This window comes from Cryptosporidium muris, genomic scaffold, assembly GCF_000006515.1.
Source record: "Cryptosporidium muris RN66 scf_1106632354001 genomic scaffold, whole genome shotgun sequence".
Taxonomy (NCBI): Eukaryota; Apicomplexa; class Conoidasida; order Eucoccidiorida; family Cryptosporidiidae; genus Cryptosporidium; species Cryptosporidium muris.
The window spans coordinates 367,951-391,110 of NW_002196578.1; the positions used below are offsets into that span (position 1 = coordinate 367,951).

At 25.1% G+C, this 23,160-nt stretch overlaps 12 protein-coding genes across 12 annotated transcripts, besides 39 other annotated features; 7 read left to right on the plus strand and 5 right to left on the minus strand.

Moving 5' to 3' along the window:
* The first annotated feature begins 111 nt into the window (after positions 1 to 111).
* Positions 112 to 292: a sequence feature (AT_rich).
* Positions 293 to 432: 140 nt separating this feature from the next.
* Positions 433 to 485: a sequence feature (AT_rich).
* Positions 484 to 1,428, plus strand: CMU_006740 (tRNA -methyltransferase family protein; the record flags this gene model as incomplete). The annotated part of the gene is made up of 3 exons (XM_002142064.1): positions 484 to 543; positions 611 to 1,086; positions 1,176 to 1,428. 3 exons carry the CDS (start codon positions 484 to 486, stop codon positions 1,426 to 1,428), a joined length of 789 nt encoding a protein of 262 aa, XP_002142100.1.
* Positions 1,092 to 1,168: a sequence feature (AT_rich).
* Positions 1,429 to 1,441: 13 nt separating the features above from the next.
* Positions 1,442 to 1,463: a sequence feature (AT_rich).
* Positions 1,464 to 1,565: 102 nt separating this feature from the next.
* Positions 1,566 to 1,622: a sequence feature (AT_rich).
* Positions 1,587 to 2,258, plus strand: CMU_006750 (uncharacterized protein; the record flags this gene model as incomplete). The annotated part of the gene is made up of 1 exon (XM_002142065.1): positions 1,587 to 2,258. The coding sequence occupies one exon, from the start codon at positions 1,587 to 1,589 to the stop codon at positions 2,256 to 2,258; it is 672 nt and encodes a 223-aa protein (XP_002142101.1).
* Positions 2,153 to 2,322: a sequence feature (AT_rich).
* On the minus strand, positions 2,300 to 4,204 carry CMU_006760 (uncharacterized protein; the record flags this gene model as incomplete). Its single annotated transcript, XM_002142066.1, has 1 exon — positions 2,300 to 4,204. One exon carries the CDS (start codon positions 4,202 to 4,204, stop codon positions 2,300 to 2,302), a length of 1,905 nt encoding a protein of 634 aa, XP_002142102.1.
* Positions 4,205 to 4,263: 59 nt separating this feature from the next.
* Positions 4,264 to 4,284: a sequence feature (AT_rich).
* Positions 4,285 to 5,527: 1,243 nt separating this feature from the next.
* Positions 5,528 to 5,562: a sequence feature (AT_rich).
* A 112-nt stretch (positions 5,563 to 5,674) lies between these two features.
* Positions 5,675 to 5,696: a sequence feature (AT_rich).
* A 289-nt stretch (positions 5,697 to 5,985) lies between these two features.
* Positions 5,986 to 6,978, plus strand: CMU_006770 (40s ribosomal protein S14, putative). Its single transcript, XM_002142067.1, has 2 exons — positions 5,986 to 6,073; positions 6,277 to 6,978. The coding sequence occupies exons 1-2, from the start codon at positions 6,023 to 6,025 to the stop codon at positions 6,670 to 6,672; spliced, it is 447 nt and encodes a 148-aa protein (XP_002142103.1). The 5' UTR covers positions 5,986 to 6,022; the 3' UTR covers positions 6,673 to 6,978.
* Positions 6,979 to 7,240: 262 nt separating this feature from the next.
* Positions 7,241 to 8,337, plus strand: CMU_006780 (cAMP-dependent protein kinase regulatory subunit, putative; the record flags this gene model as incomplete). The annotated part of the gene is made up of 2 exons (XM_002142068.1): positions 7,241 to 7,251; positions 7,308 to 8,337. The coding sequence occupies 2 exons, from the start codon at positions 7,241 to 7,243 to the stop codon at positions 8,335 to 8,337; spliced, it is 1,041 nt and encodes a 346-aa protein (XP_002142104.1).
* A 409-nt stretch (positions 8,338 to 8,746) lies between these two features.
* Positions 8,747 to 11,764, minus strand: CMU_006790 (BNR/Asp-box repeat-containing protein; the record flags this gene model as incomplete). The annotated part of the gene is made up of 1 exon (XM_002142069.1): positions 8,747 to 11,764. One exon carries the CDS (start codon positions 11,762 to 11,764, stop codon positions 8,747 to 8,749), a length of 3,018 nt encoding a protein of 1,005 aa, XP_002142105.1.
* Positions 11,674 to 11,716: a sequence feature (AT_rich).
* A 129-nt stretch (positions 11,765 to 11,893) lies between the features above and the next one.
* Positions 11,894 to 11,968: a sequence feature (AT_rich).
* A 29-nt stretch (positions 11,969 to 11,997) lies between these two features.
* Positions 11,998 to 12,042: a sequence feature (AT_rich).
* A 45-nt stretch (positions 12,043 to 12,087) lies between these two features.
* Positions 12,088 to 12,111: a sequence feature (AT_rich).
* A 13-nt stretch (positions 12,112 to 12,124) lies between these two features.
* Positions 12,125 to 12,155: a sequence feature (AT_rich).
* Positions 12,156 to 12,324: 169 nt separating this feature from the next.
* Positions 12,325 to 13,206, plus strand: CMU_006800 (zinc finger, C3HC4 type domain-containing protein; the record flags this gene model as incomplete). The annotated part of the gene is made up of 1 exon (XM_002142070.1): positions 12,325 to 13,206. The coding sequence occupies one exon, from the start codon at positions 12,325 to 12,327 to the stop codon at positions 13,204 to 13,206; it is 882 nt and encodes a 293-aa protein (XP_002142106.1).
* A 179-nt stretch (positions 13,207 to 13,385) lies between these two features.
* Positions 13,386 to 13,427: a sequence feature (AT_rich).
* Positions 13,428 to 13,494: 67 nt separating this feature from the next.
* Positions 13,495 to 13,537: a sequence feature (AT_rich).
* A 16-nt stretch (positions 13,538 to 13,553) lies between these two features.
* Positions 13,554 to 13,583: a sequence feature (AT_rich).
* Positions 13,584 to 13,659: 76 nt separating this feature from the next.
* Positions 13,660 to 16,122, plus strand: CMU_006810 (STAS domain-containing protein; the record flags this gene model as incomplete). The annotated part of the gene is made up of 1 exon (XM_002142071.1): positions 13,660 to 16,122. The coding sequence occupies one exon, from the start codon at positions 13,660 to 13,662 to the stop codon at positions 16,120 to 16,122; it is 2,463 nt and encodes an 820-aa protein (XP_002142107.1).
* Positions 13,828 to 13,875: a sequence feature (AT_rich).
* Positions 16,123 to 16,129: 7 nt separating the features above from the next.
* Positions 16,130 to 16,172: a sequence feature (AT_rich).
* Positions 16,173 to 16,215: 43 nt separating this feature from the next.
* Positions 16,216 to 16,257: a sequence feature (AT_rich).
* Positions 16,258 to 16,437: 180 nt separating this feature from the next.
* Positions 16,438 to 17,232, minus strand: CMU_006820 (ATP-binding domain 1 family protein; the record flags this gene model as incomplete). The annotated part of the gene is made up of 1 exon (XM_002142072.1): positions 16,438 to 17,232. The coding sequence occupies one exon, from the start codon at positions 17,230 to 17,232 to the stop codon at positions 16,438 to 16,440; it is 795 nt and encodes a 264-aa protein (XP_002142108.1).
* Positions 17,231 to 17,258: a sequence feature (AT_rich).
* A 172-nt stretch (positions 17,259 to 17,430) lies between these two features.
* Positions 17,431 to 17,530: a sequence feature (AT_rich).
* Positions 17,525 to 19,200, minus strand: CMU_006830 (uncharacterized protein; the record flags this gene model as incomplete). Its single annotated transcript, XM_002142073.1, has 3 exons — positions 17,525 to 17,650; positions 17,731 to 18,949; positions 19,043 to 19,200. The coding sequence occupies 3 exons, from the start codon at positions 19,198 to 19,200 to the stop codon at positions 17,525 to 17,527; spliced, it is 1,503 nt and encodes a 500-aa protein (XP_002142109.1).
* Positions 17,655 to 17,721: a sequence feature (AT_rich).
* Positions 18,551 to 18,581: a sequence feature (AT_rich).
* Positions 18,953 to 19,063: a sequence feature (AT_rich).
* Position 19,201: 1 nt separating the features above from the next.
* Positions 19,202 to 19,238: a sequence feature (AT_rich).
* A 282-nt stretch (positions 19,239 to 19,520) lies between these two features.
* Positions 19,521 to 19,594: a sequence feature (AT_rich).
* Positions 19,595 to 19,645: 51 nt separating this feature from the next.
* Positions 19,646 to 19,667: a sequence feature (AT_rich).
* Positions 19,668 to 19,686: 19 nt separating this feature from the next.
* Positions 19,687 to 19,739: a sequence feature (AT_rich).
* A 20-nt stretch (positions 19,740 to 19,759) lies between these two features.
* Positions 19,760 to 19,831: a sequence feature (AT_rich).
* Positions 19,832 to 19,883: 52 nt separating this feature from the next.
* Positions 19,884 to 19,906: a sequence feature (AT_rich).
* Positions 19,907 to 19,926: 20 nt separating this feature from the next.
* Positions 19,927 to 19,960: a sequence feature (AT_rich).
* A 9-nt stretch (positions 19,961 to 19,969) lies between these two features.
* Positions 19,970 to 21,496, plus strand: CMU_006840 (uncharacterized protein; the record flags this gene model as incomplete). Its single annotated transcript, XM_002142074.1, has 3 exons — positions 19,970 to 19,981; positions 20,082 to 21,201; positions 21,255 to 21,496. The coding sequence occupies 3 exons, from the start codon at positions 19,970 to 19,972 to the stop codon at positions 21,494 to 21,496; spliced, it is 1,374 nt and encodes a 457-aa protein (XP_002142110.1).
* Positions 20,504 to 20,525: a sequence feature (AT_rich).
* Positions 20,875 to 20,927: a sequence feature (AT_rich).
* Positions 21,212 to 21,239: a sequence feature (AT_rich).
* Positions 21,497 to 21,543: 47 nt separating the features above from the next.
* Positions 21,544 to 21,573: a sequence feature (AT_rich).
* Positions 21,570 to 22,034, minus strand: CMU_006850 (uncharacterized protein; the record flags this gene model as incomplete). The annotated part of the gene is made up of 1 exon (XM_002142075.1): positions 21,570 to 22,034. One exon carries the CDS (start codon positions 22,032 to 22,034, stop codon positions 21,570 to 21,572), a length of 465 nt encoding a protein of 154 aa, XP_002142111.1.
* Positions 22,035 to 22,067: 33 nt separating this feature from the next.
* Positions 22,068 to 22,106: a sequence feature (AT_rich).
* A 477-nt stretch (positions 22,107 to 22,583) lies between these two features.
* Positions 22,584 to 22,629: a sequence feature (AT_rich).
* A 125-nt stretch (positions 22,630 to 22,754) lies between these two features.
* Positions 22,755 to 23,056: a sequence feature (AT_rich).
* Positions 23,057 to 23,160: the final 104 nt, after the last annotated feature.

The window sequence follows — 23,160 nt, forward strand, 5'->3', positions numbered from 1 at the left end:
GATATACTCCTTATTTCTAATTTTTCTTGATTTTAGTATTATTGAAAACTGTCCTACGCGACATTGATACATAGATGCACCTGTAATCAACATTTTACCGCTAATATGCACTAAATTTTATTATCTACTATTATAAATTTAAATAATATTAGATCAATATTATAAAAAAAAATATTGAAAAGGATATATAAAGAGTTATATAGAATTATATGGATATTATAAATAATCCGACTTAATCTAAAAATATCTTTAATTGTATATTTTATATAAAAAAAAAAAAATTTAAATATTAGACCTTAATAATAAAATACCAGCAATAATTGTTAAAGTTATCTTTCTAAGAAAATTCGCATTATTCGCTTTAATTATTTATTTAATAGTGGTAATCTTTTTATATAAGCAATAATACTATAAGGAGACAATATATTGACCTAATTTTTTAAATATACTTTTATATATATTCTAAAAATATAATATCTAAATATGACAACTGAAGATAAAATAACTAAACCTCCTCAGAAGAAATTCTATCGTCAAAGAGCTGTAAGTCTATAAACTTAATATTTAAGTCTCTATCAAATTTATTCTTTTATCCCCTTTTTTTTCATAGCATTGTAATCCATTAGCTGATAATTTCATGATACATCCTATAAGCCCTAATTATATAGACTGGAGTCTACATTATCCAAATTACTTAAACATAGAATATCAAAAAGTATTATATTTAAATACAAAAAAGTATCCTATAAATTATGGTAATAAAGTTTGTGATAATCAAAATACTAAATATAATGTTAAAATTCTTGATATAGGATGTGGTTATGGAGGATTATTAGTTTGGCTTAGTACACAGTTTCCAGATAAGTTGTCTCTTGGACTTGAAATTAGAGAAAAAGTAACTAATTATGTGGGAGAAAGAATTTTGGCATTACAACAAAATGGTAGAGCTAGAAATATTAGTGTAATTAAAACAAATGCAATGAAATATCTTCCAAATTATATTAAGAAATACCAATTAGAAAAAATTTTTATTTGTTTTCCAGATCCTCATTTTAAAAAAAGAAATTGGAGGAGAAGGATTATAAGGTATGTTTTAATTTAATATTATTTATTATAAATTAAATATATTACCACCTTTATTATTATTTATATATTAATACTTTTATTACTCTTAGTTACTCTACTATCCCATTATATTGGTATTTGTTACAACAAGATGGATTATTATATATTGTATCTGATGTATTAGAATATTTTGAGTGGACAATTAATGTTTTAAAAAAATTTTCTGATTTATTTGAAAGGGTCCCAGATAGAGAACTTAAGTCTGATCCTTGTATTGATGCTATTAAAACCAACACAGAAGAAGCTAAAAAGGTAGAAAGATCTAATTCTCCTAGTTATGAATGTGTATTTAGACGTTTATAAAATTTCTTGGTACTTTTTTTTTATATTTTTAATTACCAGGATATATATTATCAAAATTTAGAATATAGAAAGATCTTCTGAAATATGTGCGAGTCAGAGTATGACTAGAATTTCTTTGCATGTTAGATCCTAATTCCTTTTTTTTTCTTTAATTAAATATGAAACTTTATAAAATTATTATAATTCTAATATATCAAGTAATTAATAGAGATACTTGTTTAGCTTGGATTTTATATTTTGATATTATACCAAGCTCAACAAATCAAGATCCATCTTTATCTATAGAATCTTGTAATATATATTACTGGACAAAAATAAATACTTCATGTTTTGAAGGATGTTGTATAACTGGAAATTTAAAATATGGTATAAATTTTATTACTAATAGAGATATAGGTACTTATAAAATCTCAGATTTTAAAATAGATTCGATTTCAATTAATTGTAGATTATTATCCTTTACTAAATTTAATAGAAAAATATCAATTAATTCTTGGGTACCTACAGATATATGTATATTAAATGATAATATTTGGGAATCTATTTTAAATTTAGAAAAATCATCTAATACTAAGATGTCATCATTACCTGCTACTTTAACTATAGGCTCACAATCTTCATATTTATTTAATGAAGATAATCTATATATTGGTGCATATTATATAGAATCAACAATAAAGAAACTTAATATATTAAAGATAGTTATAACATACTTTCTATATGGTTTTATAATAGATATTATACTTATTTTTATATTAATAACTAATTTTACAGTATTAAAGTTTAGATTAAACAAATTAGAAAAACAAAGATTAAAGAAACTGAAATAAATTAATATAGATTTATTTATTCAATATAGAAATGAATAAATTTAATTATTTATAGAAATATTTTGCATTTGATTTGTCAAATCTTGGAGTTTCTTCTTTTCTTTTTCTTCTTTCCATAAAATGGCAATTTCTTTAAGTAAACTTGGAGCTCTTCTAGGTGTCTGTTTATTTTCTTGAATCTTTGTTCTTATTTCTTGAAATTTTTCTTTAACAAATTTTGCATAAGGATTATTAGAATAACCTGATATTTTAGAATTCTTTTTAGTTTTTGTAGGAGTAATGACATTGTAGTAATCATTAGAGTTTTGATTTAAAAGTATACTATTTTGAGAATTTTGATATTTAGTTCTCTTTATATTATTTATAATACCTTTGCCAATAAAAACAACATTCCCATTACATAATGAACAGACAATTTGATATTTATTTTGTACTTTAGTTTGTCTCCCAAATATTTGTAAACATCTAAGACACTGATATCTAAATTTATAAACAATATCATAACTATGATATATTTCAACTTTAAGATCTGGAAATTCTTGTGTAGCTATTTTACCCCATTTCATAAATATTTGACCATGAGGAGGATTTGTACATTTATCAATAATAAATTGAGCTACATGACAACATTCATGTAACAAAGTTTTTTTAAGCCTATATTCACTATCTAAAACATATTTTGAAAGTTGAATCAAAACCTTTTTTTTACCATTAGATTCTGTAATAAAACATGTTTGAGCTGCTGTTTTATGTAATTTTCCAGTCCATTTAATAGGAATTTCTAAGGGAAGTTGATTTTTAAATACACGTTGATTAAATATTTTATACCATTTAAGTGATAATACATTACGATTTCTTACAAATGTTTTAGAAACTTCATTAAAAAGTTTTTTTGGATGTAAATCTATTAATTTTTTATCCTGTATAATTTTATCAATACTATATTGATTATTAGATAGTGAAATTGATGTAGAATTACTCAGACTAGAATTTTTAGATATTTCTTGATTTTCTAATGTATCATTTAAATAATTGTTATTTTGATTTTCAATTTCATCTGATATACTTGATTCACTCATATTCTTTTCTGATGAAAATGAATCTAAAGCTGAAATCCAATTACTTGAAGGAGTTGAATAATTAACTGATTCTGTTAATGGTGATTCCCATTTAATATCACATACATTTGATATTGGGGAAGTTAAAAATTGTGTTGATATCGATGGAATTATAGAATCAATTAAATTTGTAGATGTACTTTCATTAATTAATTCAGGTCCCATACAAAGTGATGACCTTACATTTTCAGATAACTTAATATTATCACTACAATCTGACTCAAAATCTATTAAATATTGCAAAATTTTATTTTTTCTTTTAACTGATGAAAGATAAGTGATTGAAGGTCTTGAATTAGATTCATCATAATCACTATCTGATATATGATTATATATTCCTTTTCTTCTACGTATACTTGTGAAATTTAAAGTACGTCTTCCATTACTTTTTCTAGGAGTTTGTATACATGGTTGGGTATTAGCTAAAGTATTTTGATTTAAATAATTAATTTGTTCATTAAAATGATAATTTTCAATATCACTTCTATTTTTATATTCATCATTTAAACTATTATTTCTATCTTTTATATTATTATTGTCTTCCTCATATTCACTTAATATATAACTAGCTCCATCATTTATATTTGTACAAGAAATTGAGGATTTTGATAATTGCAATGTTGGCGTGTAATCTGAATAATTATCTTCAGTATTTATTGAATTATTTGGACATTGGCGATTTTTAATAGGAGTAATAACATTATTAAGTTCTTTAGTTAAATTCTCATCTTCACTTTCTGATATTATTAAATAAGGTAAATTCAAACATTTACGGCGTACTGAACTCTCTAATTTTAATGATAATCTCCTTATATCGCCATTTTCCATTATTATTAATAGTTAATATTTGTGCATGTCTAGCTCTTGTGGGTTTAAATTTAGGATTCATTTTTTTTTTTTAATTATTACACTATACACACTACGCGGTATAAAGTTCTAAATTTATCACTTTTTTACCGCTTTGAGACACCGCTATAATATACCTATTATATTTTTTACCGCTATTTTTTTACACGACCTTGCACACATACCGTACTAGCTTCTGAACTAATAATAAAATTCGTTTATGTGCACTCTTCCAACTTACATATTGATTATCCTTTCATCATTTGGTTTAATATCATCACTAGTTGAACAGGTATATTTGGGATATTTGAGGTTTTAATATAGGATTATTGTAATAATATAACTTTTTAAATGTCCTGTCTCAGAATAATAAGCTTAAGAATTCCATAATAATTGTGCCAGAAAATATTTATTATGGTGTAGAATGCCAAATAGGTAATTTTTAGCTTCTATATTACAATGTAGTATTATTTGGTGATACTATTGTTAATTCGTTAAATGGCAGCTAAACCACTAATTGTGATGATAAACAAAGCTAGTTTAAAAGTCGGGAGATATGAAATACAATGCTTTTCAATGGGACCTGTAAGTTGAATATATTACCTTTTTATAGTCTCCAGATATTATCTATTTACAGGATCCTCAGGGAAATTTTTATATGACGGCTTTTGTACATGAAAATAGTAAGTACTTAAATTTACATTAAATATTACTATACTAGAAGGAAGATATGAAATTCAATATTTCTATATTTATAGAGATTGACAATTTTTCTAAATCTATTCTTGACAGAATATTTTCTGAATCTCTTTACTTTAATGGCTCATCATTAAGAACAAGTAGGGGGGTAAGTTATGTCATTAATTATTAGTAATATTTAACAAATTCCTTATATATTCATGATCCCTAAATAGTATGAGTTTATTGAATACCTTGACAATATAACGAATATATATTATTACAAGTATCAGATTATAGCCGATCTCAGAAATATATCATACAATAGAGACTTGAGGAATATCCCTGTACATATTAATATAGGTAATTTGGAATATATAATTTCTTTGAATATAAAAATTACATCTTATTTTATATTGTTAGGAATTCAATATTTCAACTATGGTATCCCAGTAATTTTACTAAAGATAATGACATCAATATTACTTTGCATGTTCCTTACTGGATGCGCAACTTATTATTGTATTAAAGAAGATATTATTGATAAGTTAGAGTCTTATATATATGGCAATATAGAAAGTAATAAGGTGTATTATAAGGTAAAATAATAGATTGATCTAAAGGTGCATTAATTTATTATTAGATAATGAATATAATATTTACGAAGTATTTTCATCAAGTAGACAATTTCCTTATATTTCTCTAGAATAATTAATATGCCCTCTAATTTAAAGGTACTTAAGATATCTTTAAATTACTTAGTAATTAATTCACAAATTTATTTTTTTTTTTATTTCAGTACTTGTTTGTTAAAATCAACATAAAAATTAAGGTAGACCCATTACATAGGGTGATTGTATATTTGTGTAGAAATTAATAAGACAGTTATACACTAGAAATAAGTTGGCGGATAGTTTTTAGAATCTAATCTAGATTATAATAATACAGTATAGTTGTAATAGTATAATGGTCCACGTATGTCTATTACAGTAACTGCGGTTTTAGACTATCCGTCTATGTGTCTCTATTAGCTAAAGTATTGTCCGTTTTGCTTCCTGATCATCTGTCTGACTCGAGATTTTTGGTTTACTTTGATAATTTAATAATTAGAGAATATTAACTATGGCCCCTAAGAAGAAAGAAACTGTAGTTGCTGATGTTCCATTCCAGCAGGTATGTTTTATTTGGGAATTACAATAAATATATGTCTTGAATAGAAGCACTTTAACAAATAACTTTTAGAGTTGAATATTTTAAAAGAAATAAACTCTAAAATTTGATATATTTGATTTATAATTATAGATTTTGAAGTTACTAGACATGTTCAATTGTAGTTAAATTTCTCAATGATTCTTACATTTTTGTCATTTTTATAGGTTCGTGAAGGTCAAACGAACTTTGCTGTAGCCCATATCTATGCATCATTTAATGATACTTTTATTCATGTTACTGATTTATCTGGGAGAGAAACTATTGTACGTGTAACTGGAGGTATGAAAGTAAAAGCTGATCGTGATGAGAGTTCCCCTTATGCAGCTATGATGGCAGCAGTTGATGTAGCTCAGAAATGTAAAGAATTTGGTATTCATGCTCTTCATATTAAGTTAAGATCTGTTGGTGGCGTGAAATCTAAAAGTATGGGACCTGGAGCTCAATCAGCTTTAAGAGCTTTAGCACGTGCTGGTATGAAAATTGGTCGTATTGAGGATGTAACACCAATACCGACTGATAGTACAAGAAGGAAAGGAGGTCGTCGTGGTCGTCGTTTGTAAACAAGAGAATTATTACTCTTCTAGATTACTGGATATATACAAAGATACTACAAATTTAATTGCATTGGTAATTAGACATCTTACACATGACTTTCAAATTTAAAATTTATCAATTTAGTTAAATACATGAAGATTCTAGATTTGAAGATGTCTATGGGATACAGTACCTATAAGAGTTTATGGGACTTGATGTATTAAGAGTTATACTAAATAGTATCATAAATTGACAATTTCATAGTTATTGTAATCTAATTTAGTAATAAATGTAGTGGGAAGACCTTCCTCTAAACTTTACATCTTTTTTAGTACATCTCTATATTGACATTTCTCTCTTAATATTTATAGATATCTTGATATTACTTATCTATAGTTGTAATTGTTTAGTGTTAGAACTATCTCTAATGTAATACTGATAGTATTACCTCTATAGCCCCATCAGAGACAGGTTATACGTATGGTGTGTACGCATACATGAAATAGGCTAGATAAAACAAATCTAAACTAAAATAAGTCTAAGAAACTTAATAGAGCAAATTGAAATAGTCAATATTTCCAAGCTATGGGAATAATGTGTCCATGGTAAGTTTATAAGACCATTATTTTTAGATCTAACTATAGATTTACTTACTTTTTAGCTCAAAGAATTCAAAGGATGCAAAATCAGAACAAATTTTTGTTAAAGAACAAGAAGCTAAGAAATGTGATATGAGGATATCATCTAAATCTGATAGTGGATCTGAGTCAGATGTTATAGATCATATCCCTATGCCAAAGAACCTTTTAGTTAGAGGTCCTAGAACAAGTGTTAGTGCTGAGGCTTATGGTGCTTGGAACAAAATAAAACCATTTACCTCTCCCCATTATCCTAAATCTAAAGAGCAAGAAGATAGAATTCGAGTAAAATTGCTTGAAGGGTTTATGTTCAATAGCTTAGATGATGATGAGCTCATGACTATTATACAAGCTTGTGTAGAAACTGTAGTATCAAAAGATACTGTGATTATTAATCAAGGCGATGATGGAGATAAACTATACATTATTGAAAAAGGTCAGGTTGATTGTTTTAAAGAGTTTAAAGATTCATCTGAAAGGAAACACTTATGTAGCTTAAGATCAGGAGATGCATTTGGTGAATTAGCCTTATTATATAATTGTCCAAGAGCAGCAACAGTTATAGCTTCTTCAGATTGTTTATTATGGGCTTTAGATCGCGAAACATTTAATCATATTGTTAAAGGAGCTGCTGCAAAACGTATTGAAACATATGAAGCATTTTTAAAAGAAGTAGATATACTTAAGACAATGGACCTATATGAACTTAATAAATTAGCTATGGTACTTAAAAGTTCTTCTTTTAATGATGGTGATATTATTATTAAGCAAGGGAATACAGGCGATGTATTTTTCCTAGTAATATCTGGTGAAGCTGTAGCAATTAAAGATAATCAAAAGGTAATGACTTATAAAAGAGGTGATTATTTTGGTGAATTAGCCTTACTCAGGAATACCCCTAGAGCAGCTACTGTAAAATCAAAAGGTAAATGTAAGGTGGCATATCTTGATCGCAAAGCTTTTATGCGGCTATTAGGACCTGTTGAGGAAATTCTTAAAAGGAATATTGAGAAGTACAATTTGGTTATGCAGAATATAGAGAATATGACTTAAAGTCAATAATATAAATTCTATTAAGATCTAGAGCTTATATATGTAGTTATATTTGTAGGAGACTGTTTCACATAGGTATGTAGAATTTAGAATATATTCTTAAAAAAAGAAGATTGAATTACAATGGAATATTATATCAATATTATTCGTTATAATCTAGATGTGTATTAAAATTAGGACCTTGTGAATTTATTAAAATATCTAATATAGACTTTTGTTGACTGTGATAGTTAGATATAACACTTTGTAATATTAATCAGCAATATTCTTAATTTGAAGTTATCAAGATACTTTAGATTTACAATAATATCTTATACCTCATAATTACTTCGAAGTAGTAATTTGTAATTTTGATATATAACAGAGGGACTACCTATCTATTCCATAAATATATTATCTATATTACTTATTATAGTAATTCAATACCATCTTTTAAATTATCATCTATATAATTATTTGAATTCTGATTCTTTTCATTATATTCATGTGGAGATTGAATTTTAGGGAATGACTCCCCTTCTATAAAATCATTCATAAATACATTAGCTTGAAATATATTACTTGTATCAGTTTCGAATGAATTTGATTTATCTATATATCCCGAATGATTAAATGAAGTATCTAATTTACTACTCATTTGCCTAGAAGATGTAAATAAAGAGTGGGGATCAATATCATCATCAAATACATCTGTATCATTAAGAATAGTATCATTTCTAAAATTTATATTGTCATAATGTTTTTGTGTTGGTTCTAAATTTACATCATTAGTTTTATTTTTTATATGATTCTTTTCAGAAGATAAAAATTGAGGACTTGAAGTATTTATATCATGGATTTGGAAGATATCTTCTTCATCATCTTCCATAAATACACTATTATTAAACCCATTATTAACTGTTGAATAATTAGAATTCCTGTTCATATTAATTTTAGGAGATGAAGGACTAAAAATAACAGCTGTATCTTTAGTAAAGAAAGAACTAATAATACTTAGTAAACCCTGAAGTGAAGTGCTTCTACGTTTAGCAACTCCTAAAACCTTGTATTGTACATGCATATAAGTATCAAAACCAACTTCACTCCATTGTTTCCAATCACCAAAAATACCTTGTTTAAGTAAAAATAGTAAAAGGCAAATAATTAGGACAAAAATAAGTTTAGCATGAATACTACTTGGAGCATGATCTGGACATGGTACAGCCACAGGTGGAGGTTCCCATCCCCCTACACAAACATCACCTGGTAATTTCCTATATGCAGATGTATAAAATACCCCCGAGGAAGTACATTGACCTATTTTTGGATCATCTTGAACGATTTCAATACTCTCAGGTCTACATTCATAACTACCAATAGATCTTGTAAATCCAAAATCACATGTAAAATCTTCCTCAGTACATTGACAAATATTCTTTTCTACAGGTCTTCGAAAATCTTTACCATTATAACATTCTGCAGTCTGTTTCTTACGAGTAAATACAAGCTGTTTACCTAAAATACAATTTTCAAAATTTTTGCCATCATTAGGACTCCAAGTCTCATAATCTGAACCCATTGTATCTGGTGATGAAGCTCCTGTACAAGGAACTTGACCTAAAGAATTAAAATCTAAGTGATATAATACACCAGATTTACCTCTTGTACCATATAAAATAAATTCCATCGAAGAACTATTAGGCTCTATCATTATATTATCTACCTGTAATGTACGTATTCCTAAATCAAAATCATACCATGATAATCCTTCATTCCAACTAAAAATAACTTGATTAGTTTGTTTCAAATCATTTGCCATAACTACTAAACCCCCAAAATCACCTAATTCATAAATATAAGCTCCTTTATGAACTTCCATCCATGTACGACCTCCATCTCTTGACATATAAGTATTTATATTTTCTGATTCAAATAAAAGATGTGTACCAACATTACCAGTTCCTAAAATTATACCTACAGCATTTTCAACAGAATAAAATGGAGCATAATTTTCAAAATTACTAATTCCATGTAAATGTAAATAACATCCTTGATCTGGATTACAATCAATAGGATTACCTCTACTATCTGTAGTAGGTGCTTGGATATAATTCCATTCACCACCTTTATTAAATGTAATTACTGTCTTTACAACTTCTTCCATTTTACCTTGTTTACCAGATTTATGTTTAGCTTCTATACTAGAAGTATCTGCATCTTCTACTGTATCATCAATATCTAAATCATATAAAAATACCATATCTTTAGATACAGCATCAACTTCATTTTTTGAATCAAAGACATGTTCTTTAATATTAGCTAAATAAACGCCATCTAAAGACATCACTTTATCAAATTCACATTCTCCAGTCTTTGTACGTACATTATTAGCTAAAGATAATGCAAAACGAGTACCACTCTTATCACTAATATATATGTGACCCGTATTACTCATTATATCACTACCATGATTAACATGAAGAATTACTGTATCCTCTGAAGTATCTAAAATTGTATAACTCTTTTCTGTTAAAGGATGAGGTAACTGAACTTGTTTAAATGTTGCTCCATCATCTGTAGATACTACTAATGAAACTGTTTGTTGTATATGATTCTGAAGTTTAGCTACAAATATATAATTATTTGATATTAAGAATTTATTACCTCCTTTAACAGGTGTTAAATAATGTGATCCAAAATCATCTGTAAATGAAAAATCAATATTTTGCATCCAACCACCATATCTAAGTTGATCACCTTGTTTTTTTCTATGATGAGTAAAAAAGATCCTATTTGTATTAGAATTTTTATTTGTATCCCAATGAAATTGGACTACATAATCTATAACACGAGTAAATGAAAGTCCTAAATCCTTAGTTACAAATAATTGATGAATACATTTACTATTTGTAGTTGAATTCTTTTTTAAATTAGATAAAATTGACTTTTGGCACCCATCAGTCCAAGAAGAAAATAAAGCATATCTAGATTTACTAGGATGAAATAACCAAGTATGGATTGTACCAGTATGAGAAATCCGACGAAATGTCTCACCAGCATTAATTGATATAAAGTGATTATATTTAGATCCTACAATTAATATTATATTTTTATCTACAGGGTTTATACTTATAGATTTAACCAAAAATGAAGAACTTTTATTAGATGTTAGATTTGCTGATAATCTAGCTAAATTATCTGTAATATCACGCCAATTCTTACCTCTATTAGCTGATCTATATACATGCCCTTTAATAGTCTTTGCTAATACAATGTCATGATTTTCACCACACCATTCTAATATTTCAATAGAGCTATCTAATGTAACTTCACTAACACTAACTTTCTTATCACTCCAAATTATAGTAATATTAAAAAAAAATAAAACTAAAAAATAAAACCAGATCCAACTATTTTTTGATATAGATCCAATATTTCTAAAAATCATTATTTTATTGAATTATGCCCATATATATCTTAAATTTTACTGAGTAACAAGAATATTTCAAAATAATATTAGCCCCACGCCACAAAAAAAAAAAAAAAATTACCGCCTATAGTGCTCGTATAAGTCCAGATTTTAATGATTAACTTTTTTTTTTTTTACAATCTTAATAATATTAACAAATATATACTATTAATTAGAAAATATCTTTAGATCTAGTCTTATAAATACCTTTCTAAATATTTTAATAATATAATCTAAGTTTATATAAATAATATATAGCTGGATTTGTAACAAGCTGTACATAACATTATCTAAATATCAAGATATATATATAAATATATATATAAGATGAACAGACTCAAAATTAATCAAATTAATATATTAATAAATTCTCTATCTTATTTTAAAAGAGAACAAAAAAACTAATATTTAGCCATCTAAGAACCCCGCCCGCGCCTATCATACCCTAAAATATTTTGGGATTTACGTTAGTACTCATAAAAGTGTTAACTCTACAGAAAAAAAAAAAAGAATCAAATTAATGTATATATAAACTGGTTATGTTTAACTGGAATTTTCGCGCAAAGGAAGAGCCTTCAAAAGGAGTTATTTTAAATAAGGACACACCTAAGTATAAAAAGGATTTCATATATATCCCAGAACAATATGTGTGCCCTGTTTGTTTAGATGCTTTTTCAGATCCTTGTACACTTCCCTGTACTCATACTTATTGTGCGAAGTGTGTCCTTGGTTCTGTAGAGTGCCCTATATGCCGTTTTTTAATACCAGAAAACTATTGGTCATCAAAGTATGACCAATTAATAGACAAAAGTATGCAAACATATATGAGAGAAACGCTCATAAAGTGTCATTGTGGTAAGGAAATGGCTATCTGTGAAGCAAATAAACATGCTATTGAGTGTGAATACTGTCGAGATGATGCTACTAATCAAAATCTGAAATTTAATGTAGCTTCTTCATCATATACATCAACAATATCTGATAGAAGGAATTCTAGTATATCAGGACCAACATTTGTTTGTCCTATGTGCTTGGTAAATTCTCAATCTGTTTCTTTATCCTGCATGAAATATACAATTGAAGATTTAGTAACTCATTGTGATAATTATCATAAGGATTGTAAAGATGAAGATGAGATAACCGATAAAATAATGTGTCCTATTTGTGTTCATACTGGAGATGAAAATGCAGAAGTTTCATTTAGTGAATTTCCTATACATTTAAAAACTAAACACACATTAATTACATCATTTCTTGCCGCTGCTAGGGCTTCACTTAATCTAAACTCAAGTGAAGCTAGGTTTCAATTACTTGAAGATATTCTTCTACAATATGCTTTAAACAGATCTAGATATGATACATGCATAACACAAGAAAATAATGAGGAGCACAATCAATCTGAAAATGATTTTGATTATTAATAATTATGTTAATCTTATAATAATATCATTGTATATAGACAGATAGTATTATTATATTTATTTCAGCAAAATAATTATTAATAAACTGTAATCATGGGAAAATATAGGAAAGGTAAAAATAAGATTTTTCCAATAATTCTGACTTTGATCCCTCTTATTTAATTCTTGTTCTATGTTACTTTTTAATTTAAATCTTTTTTTTTGTAATTAGATATATTATACGTGATATCATAGGCGGGATTGTGGGGGGGGGGGGTGCAAGGTATCGATTGTATTTTTGGTTTATACTTAATTTTATTTTTTATAAAAGGATTTTAAATTATAAATAAAAGCTGAATCTAAGAAACAAATTTATTTATAATATTTACATTATTATTGATGATATAGTTAATACTTATAATATACTATTAAGTAGTTTGAGTTAACTATAACTATTTATAGTGTCATTGTGCGATGGGTAATTTTAAAGAAGATACTCTTAATATTGACTTGAATAAAAAAGTAATATTACTAAGTGAATATGATGAATTCTTAACTTTATATAAACAACGAAGTGAGGTACTTAATAATGACTATAAACTTCATAATAAATTTCGTCGTGAAAGTGAAAATAATTGGAGGAAATTTTTAAATTATATAATACAATCAATACATAATTTTTTTTTAAATGAGTCATTTACTGGAATTCGTTATTTGAAATATATAAAGTGGAGTTTTAATTTAATTATGTGTGATATATTTTGTGGTCTTGCAGAAGCTGCACTTGCAATTCCTCAAGGATTATCTTATGCATCATTAATAAATGTTTATCCATATATGGGACTTTATAGTGGAATTATACAACCTCCTTTATATTTACTTATTGGCTCATCTATTTTTGTATCAATTGGAGTAAATTCTGTAGAAGCTATATTAGCATCAAGTGCAATAGATAATCTTATTAATAGTAATACTTTAACAGCTACTCGCTCTAGTGTTTTATCTCTCATAATATTTTTTCATGGAATATCTTGTTGTATATTACGTTTATTTGGTATTTCAGTATTTGTAGATCTTTTATCAGATCCCATATTACAAGGCTTTTTATCAGGTGTAGCCTTATCAGTTATTATTAAAGAAATTCCATTAATGCTAGCTTTGAAAATTGATAATACTAATAATATTCCTTTATATTCAATAATTTTAGTATTTAAGTATATAAATACAACAAGATGGCAAGCTATATTATTTTCTATATGTACTATAATATTTTTAGAACTAATAATTTGGATTAAGATCTATTTTAAATCTAATATACCGATCCCTTCTCAATTATTAATTGTTATAATTACTAATTTAATTAGTGCTTTTACAAATCCTCAAATCCCTGTAATAGGTTTTATATCTGAAAATAATACTCTAATATCTCCTAATATTTTATGGAATGGACCTCAAATATATAATTTAAGATCTTCATATAATTTACCATTTTTTATTCAAGTTTGGATAGCATCTTTACCTATGACTTTGATATCATTTTTATCTCATTATTCAATAGCTAAAAGTGCTGAGAAGACTTATTTAAAAAGAGATATGAATAATGTGACATGTAATAATGACGTGAGTACTTTAGAATTAACCTTATCAACTTCTATTAATGAAAGTAATAATATAAGTTTTAATTCACTATCTCCTAGAATTCAATCTCTAAGTGAATGTTTATCTAAATCACTTGGTGATATTGAACCTGTTGAAATATCTTCAATTACTAATAGAGAACCAATAAATAGTGAAGTAAATATACAATTAACCTCAAATAAAGATGAGTTGAATGATAGGAAATATACTAGAGAAGATTCAGATAATACTAATTTTAAAATAGATACAAATATTCAATATTCTTCCAATAGATCTCAAAATATAAATTTATCTCCTGATTCACTATTTTTAGCTCGTACAGAAATTCTTGCATTGGGAATAATAAATATAATTGGGTCTTTTTTTCATTGCCTTCCGGGAGCTGCATCTTTAGCTAGAACTAATCAGAATTGTATTTTTAAAATAAAAACACCTTTACATAATTTATCTTATTGTACAGGAGTATTATTGGTTACTTTATTACTTCTCAAATATATAAGATATCTTCCAGAAGCTGTATTAGGAGCTATAATAACACATGCAATGTGTAGAATAATTGATTTTTCTTATGTTTTAAATTTATATAAAGTAAGAAGTATAGATACTATATTTTGGATTGTGGCATTTATAGGGACAATAAGTACAGGGATAATATATGGGATAATATTTTCCTTATTTCTATCAACTATTTATTTAATAAGATTCTTACATCGTCCTAAAATTAATATTTTAGGCAGGCTTCCGGGAACTTTATTATTTAAGAGTATAAACAAATTCCCCCAAGCCTTAGAATTTCCTTATATTAAAATTATTAGATTTGAAGGTCCTTTATCTTACATTAATATTAGTCATTTTATTACCCAAATAGAAAATATTATTCAGAATTGGTTAAATAATAATGAGGAAGCTAATTTTAAAATTAAAAGTTATGATACATTTAAGACTACTGATTTTCAGTATGATCATTTGTCATCTTTTTCAAATTTAAATTATAATTCTGAAGATATGATAAAGAAGAAGATATTAAACAAAATTGTAGATCGAATTGTTATCATTGATGCCTGTATGATTAGTGATATTGATTATACTGCTATAGAATCCCTAAGAAATCTTCAATACAAATTATCTAGATGTAAAGTAAAGATATGGTTTGCTTCATTTAACCATAAAAACTCTAAATTTTTATTAAGATCAGGATTTTATGATATTATTCCACTTGTAAATTGCTTTGTAGATTTGTCAGAAGCAATAGCAGCTGCTCAATCTTATATTTATGGGGACTTTTGTTTAAGTCATTGATATTTGGAAATATTTATTTCTTTAAATATTTCTATAAATTGTTATATATAGTGGAGAAAAAAGATATATTAGACTACAGATAATTTCCCAAACTTATTTTAAATAAATATTATTCATTTATATCTAAAATATTATCAATTAGATTCTCTTGTATTGTACCAATTAATTCCTCATTTGGAATCATATTTGGATTATCATCAAGCCCTAATGCTGAATATTCTACATACTCATATAACATGGAGAATCTAAAGAATTATAATAGTAACAGTAATATCATTAATTTTATCTAGATATTATTTATTAATATAGACTGACTTACCCATTAGCTTTATCAATAAGTTGTAATAATGACAATACAGAATTCTTTTCATTAATATCTACAGGTATAAATTGCATTATAGTCGAATCTTCAATTAGATTTGCAAGTTCCCTTTGAAATAATTGGAATTTTAATGCCATTGGATGATTACCTTGGGCTGAATGATTCTCCCAATATATTAATAGTTGATTTAAATCTTGAACTTCTACAAAATATTCCAATCTAAAAGGTAAATCATCCCTTATAGTATTTAATAAGTCTATTTTTGAAAATACATTTATATATGGTAATTCTAAAGACATTTGGGCTGATAAAGATACTAAAAGTGATGATATATAATTTGTAGGAGAACTTAATAAGGTACAATCGATAAGATGAATAACTGTTAAACGTATATCTAATATTTCAAATAAGTCATTTAAAATATCTTTAAGAGAGGCATTATGTGTATATAACTCTACTTGTCCTGGTATATCTATCAATAAATATCGTCCCTTATCTTTTTCTTTATTAATTTCTTCTATTAACCAATCAACATTAACTTTCAAATATTCCATTGCATATATTAAAGCACCATTAGGGCCTAATTTATATTCTTCCATTATTTGATCCAAAGTTATTAAATCTCTAATGTCAATATCTGGAATATATGGAATATTCTCATTAGCTGGATCTATATTTAAAACTAAATGAGGACGACCTAATGCTTCACACATCTGGTGCATTCCATTAATAAAAGTAGTCTTTCCTGTACCAGAAGGACCTACTACAATCTGTCCAAAAATAGTCATTTTATTAAAAAAAAAATGAAAAAATAGATAATGGCATTTTTATTAAGAATTATAATTACCGGGAAATATTAGGAGACTTGTTAAAATTCGATACCCTTTAAAAGATGTAATGTTACTGTACCGCCTATTATTAAGTTATTTTTAACTACTACATGTATTTACCGCTTAAATTATATTTTTGGGACAGTCTCAATAAACTTTATTATTTAAAGTAATAATATAATATTAATAACATATATTAGAAAATTCCAAACTTTAAATATATTTACCTTATTATTTTAAACCAAAATATTTATATGTCCTGAGTAGCTATAACTGTAGCATTAATAATTTTTTGGGAATCTTTAATTATATATTTACTCTTATTATAAACTACTATGGCTTGAGTAGTCTGTCTACATGTTGGGCATAAACCAACCTAGAATTATATTAAAAAAAGAAAATTATAAATGTATATATTAATTTGAAAAAGTTATGTATTATATATTAGAACATTACCCTATAAAATTCCCTTAATGCACATTTTGTACATAACCCACCATGTCCACAAGCTAGAAATACAGCCTCTACTTTATTATCATAACAAATCATACATGATAAATCAAATATTTCATCATTAATAGATTGATTTCTTTCTTCTAAGTTTATTTCCTCTGTTGAATATTTATCTTCATTCCAATTGTCTAATTTACTTGTAATAGAATTACATGGTGATGTACAACACATTGTTGATGTATTAAATGTTGTTTCATCTGAATATGAATAAGGACATTTTGTTTCTATTGTATGAAAAATTCCAGTTCCTTTCTTATTCAGAGTTATACTTGATCCTATTATATATGGACATTTAGATTTTTTTACCATTTTTAATGTATTTGTAATAAATTGATTCTCATTTATTTCATTAGATATAGTTCTACCTTCTAGAAAACTTTGAGAAATAAAAGCAGAAAATATTGTAACAAAGACTTGAGTACAAATTAATGATATATGCCATAATCTAAAAGTATAATTTATTGGTATAAAAGGAAATGATAAAATCTCTTTATTATCTTTAAGAATTATTCCTTGATTAAGATATTCTGCAAGATCAATACATGTAATAAGAATAAATGTTGCTAAACCTCCAAAATAGAGTCCTACAATTGTTAGTAATCTATCAGAAATCCCAAATAAACAAAATACTGTAGAAAAAGCAAATATTGTTCCACACCAAAACCAACAAGGCCAAAAAACTATCCACCATGAAGGTATATGATGAAATTGTTGGGCTATAGAAACTATATTTTCATGATAATAAGATTGAGAAGTCCAAATCATATTATTATCAATTTTATTATAATAATTTTGTTCTGCAGTTATTCTTAAAAATATCTGAAAACAAAGTAATCCAATCCAAATATCTACAAATAAAAATCTAAGAATAATCCAAGGACATCTTAAGGAATTTGAGCAACTAGTACAAATAACTTGAAAAGTTATAATTATAAACATTAATGCTAAAGGAATCATTAAGCTTGGAAATCCAAAAAATATATTTAAACACATAAGAGTTAAACTTATTCCTCTTACCAATAAACCTGAAATATGGATTAGTCTTATTAATATATCATTCATTAAACACCAATTTAAAGTAGACTTTAAAACATTTAAGCCCATTATTACCACTATAAAATCAAAGAGTATAGGAGGTAGAAATGCAAGAATCCAAATAATCCTGAATATTAAAAAATAATAATAATAATAAATTAATAAAATATAAAGATATTATTATAAATTATTATTATTAATATAATATTATAAAACTTACTTTATTTTAATTGAAAATATAGATAAAGTTACTACTAATAAAACAGTAATAAGCCAACTTATTTGTTCCCATAATATTCCTATAGATGCTTTATTAATTGTACCACTTGTATTATTTCGGTAATCTAAACTTGGAAGAAGAATTGCAACATTATACATCAATAAATTGTATTAGTATTATTATATTAAAAAAATTTGAAGAAAATTGATGATATAATTCATAAAAGAGTAAAAAACTTCAAGGTTACCAAGAATATTAAATTATATAATCCTGAATATTCTTATATTTTATCTTTACTTCTTAATAGAAACTTTAAAATTGTAAAATCTTAAATATTAAATTAAGGTACACTCAATATTTAAATAGTTTTTACTTCAAACTCTTCTTAAAATTAATAGAATATGAAATTAATGAGCTTAAAATTTATTTATATGGTCCAAATAATATTTAAAAATCTTAGATTGTTTAAGTGAATACCTTTATTATAAATAAATATTGAATTTTGTATATTATTAGTTTAAGAATCCTTATAATTAATATTAGATTAATAATCAAGTAAAATTGAAATCTTTGTTTTCTTATTTACCAAAATAGTTTAGATAGTTATTTAATATTTTAAATATTTCTCTTTTTCCTTTTTCTTCTTTTTTTTTTAAATTTTAAGTTTATTAAATACTAATAATTAATTACAAATTTAGCAAAGTGCTCGAGCTATAGAAATATTATTAAAAAATTAGATATAAAAATTTAACACATAATAAATAAGCAATATATTATATAGATTTAAAAGTAAGAATTTGTAATGTTTAAGAACAAATTAGATATACTTGATAAGTATTCCAAAAATAAATAATATTAAATATACTTTCCGCGTAACTTAATAGAATAAATAAAAATATTTAATATATTCTTAATTTTGCTTTGAAAATGGATTCTCCTGTTTTAAAAAAAAAAAGCAAAATTAAACTTTGAACCTATAAATCCTATATCTAATTCTAAAAATGTTTTATCTCATATTTTTTTTCATCCTTGTATAGAGGAGAAAGATTTGGATATAAAAAATAATAAAGGATTTAATCCAGATTTTGCTCATCATTTTTTTATTGAAAATGAACAAATTCCCATATTAGAAAATCATGAAACTTATATTCATATATTTTATTCATGTAATTGGTTTGATATTTATGTGGATATCCAAGTAATTCCAATAAAAAATAAGAAATATGAAATAACAAACAATTTTGATGGTAATATTAAAAAATATCGTGAAAAACTTCTAAATATACTTAAAAATGTACCTTTTGAAGGTGATTTTTGTTCATATGAGGAATTTATTTATAGGCTTAAAAATATCCCATTCGATACCCCTCCTGGAGACATATCTATAAATTTTACATGCAGAGACGGAATTATTGAAGTTATGAGAATAGACCTTGCTAATATGAATAAATTAAATTGGCCTATATATAATAATAATATTAAACATCCAATTGTAAAAAACTTTAGTATTCTCCATAGAAGAATGGAATGGTTTTTACATTGGTATATAGAATCCGCCTCTTCTATTGATCAAGAAGATCGTTGGATTGTATGGTTACCTTATTTTAAACATAATTCTTCATATTTAGCTACTGGATTAATGACTACATATAGTTTTTTTGCAATTCCTAAAATACGTTTAAGGATTTCACAATTTCTAATTTTACCCCAATTTCAAGGACAAGGTATTGGACTACAAATTTTAAAACATATTTATAATATTGCATTACAAGATGATAATATTATGGAGATTACAATAGAAGATCCTGCACCTTCGATGATACAACTTAGAGATATTTTAAATATTCAATTAATTCTTGATAATAAATTAATAAGTAATAAATTTCTTCAACCACTTGATACACAAAAACTTTTAGAAATACTTGAGACAACTGAAAAGACAAATGAATGCTTAAAAAAAATTACTTTAAGTTGTTTTATTAATAATATCACTTGGAATGAACTTAAAGTAAAGATTCATTCTTGTACTAAAGAATCTCCAAGGCAAATAGAAAGAATTCTTCTTTTTTTAGCATTTGCTAGATTTATGAAAGACCCATTACCCCCTTTAAATATAAATTCTACAATCGCTTCAACTCGTGGATTAAGAATTAAAAAATGTAAGTTTACTTTATATATTTTAAAATTGATATTTATTCACTCTTTTTTTTAGATATTACTCAAAAAGAAAATATTAATATTAATGAAATGGATACTGATGAAGTAAATACTCAAATACAACAAAAAATTAATAGACTCTTCAGAATAGCAGTAAAACATAAACTACTTGCAGATAATGCTGAATATTTACTTAATTTGTCACAAGCTGAAATGTTACAGAATTTGGATAATTTATGGAATAAATTGTACAGTAGCTTTTATATATCTATCAAGAAAATAAGATCTTTAAGTTAAACTCTTTTTATTGAAAGTAACCTATAACTAATATTTGTAAATTATCCAATTATTAAAATTTCATATTAATATTTTATGGAGAAGAAATATTATCAAGAGTATGTGTATAATAATCTCCACCCCTTGAATATAAATCATGTGAATAACTAATTTTATCATTTCTAACATTATATGCTGCAACAATTTCTTGTTGTCTGTATGTAATATATATAAATATTCCTATAGCTGAAAATATAATTAACCAAAATAACATTTTGTTAACAAGATATATAATCATCATTACAAAAAATATTACACTCATAGCAACAAGTCCATTATAGATCTTTCTTAGGAACATTTTTCTTTCAAGCTGAGAAGAATAACTAGTGAAATTCTCTGTTGTATTCACAAATTGTCCACTTTTATAACCTATATTTTCTAAATTCATTTGCCTTTCTGCTAATTGCTGCAAATTATTTCTTGATTTATCTAGTGTCTGATAAACTTGTTCTTGTACAGCAGCAACATATTCAGGATCATATATATACTGTTCAGCCATACTATATCTTTTTTTCTACTCTTACTAGTTTTCTATTTAATAAAATTCTTTTATTTTTTTAATATTATTTTACACACACGCATACACACATTTAATTACAAGCTGTATTTTTTTAAGTACATATATTGATGCATACCACTAAAGAGACATATCATAGAGCGCCTATGGAGTGTATCTCTAAAAGGTATTATAAACTTACAAAATCTTTAATAGATCTATATTATATATTAAATACTTGAAAATTCAATAAAAACCATTTAAGATTAGAATTTAGTACTTTAAAATGTGAATATCTTGAATTTTTTTTTTTGATCTAATTGGATTATATATTTACACATTAGGTACTCCAAAAATTATATCAATAATATTCTTATTATTAAGTTACATTATATGGTTGACTTTTTTTCTTATAATTTTACACAATAAATAATAATGAATAGTTACATTATTATAACACTTTGTACCTTTTTTTGTGAATATATACATATATTAAAAGCTAACTGTAAAATTACAATAAATACTTAGATTTAATCATATATACTTACTAGGTAAAAATTATAAATATAATGAAGTCTTATTTAAATATATTTTTAAAGCTAGTACAAATTAATATTTTGAATGTCTTAGAACTTATGAGAAGTTAATACTTAAAATATTTATTAATTGGGAAATAGTGGAATTATTATATATAAGCTTTTTGTTGTAGATATTTATGTATGTAATATAATAATAAAGAAAAATATTTTTGTATAGATTTTTGATATATATAAGGAGATTAAATAATAGTAATAAAAAATTTGATTACTTTATAAATTAATGTAATTTAATATTATATTAAGAAATAGTAAATTTGAAAATAAGAGGTTTTCCTAATTTTATTTATTGATGATTTATATTATAGTAATAATATGTGAAAATGCTTTATATTGTATTAATATGACTTTTTTTTTGTTTATTTATTTATTGAAGTTTTGTTATAATTACATATTAATTATAAAAATATTACAGAAAATTATTAAAAAGGTCATTTATTTAGTAAAAATTCATAAATTAGGGTAATTTCTAAAAGGTCTAAATATTTTATTAGAGAAGTTGAAATAATTGAATAAGAATAAAAATAAGTTTG

Bases quoted from the DNA above. Each gene is read 5' to 3' on its own strand.
- CMU_006770 (XM_002142067.1), top strand. From the start codon at position 6,023: ATGGCCCCTAAGAAGAAAGAAACTGTAGTTGCTGATGTTCCATTCCAG. The intron at 6,074-6,276 runs GTATGTTTTATT...TCATTTTTATAG, and splicing joins CTGATGTTCCATTCCAGCAG to GTTCGTGAAGGTCAAACGAA.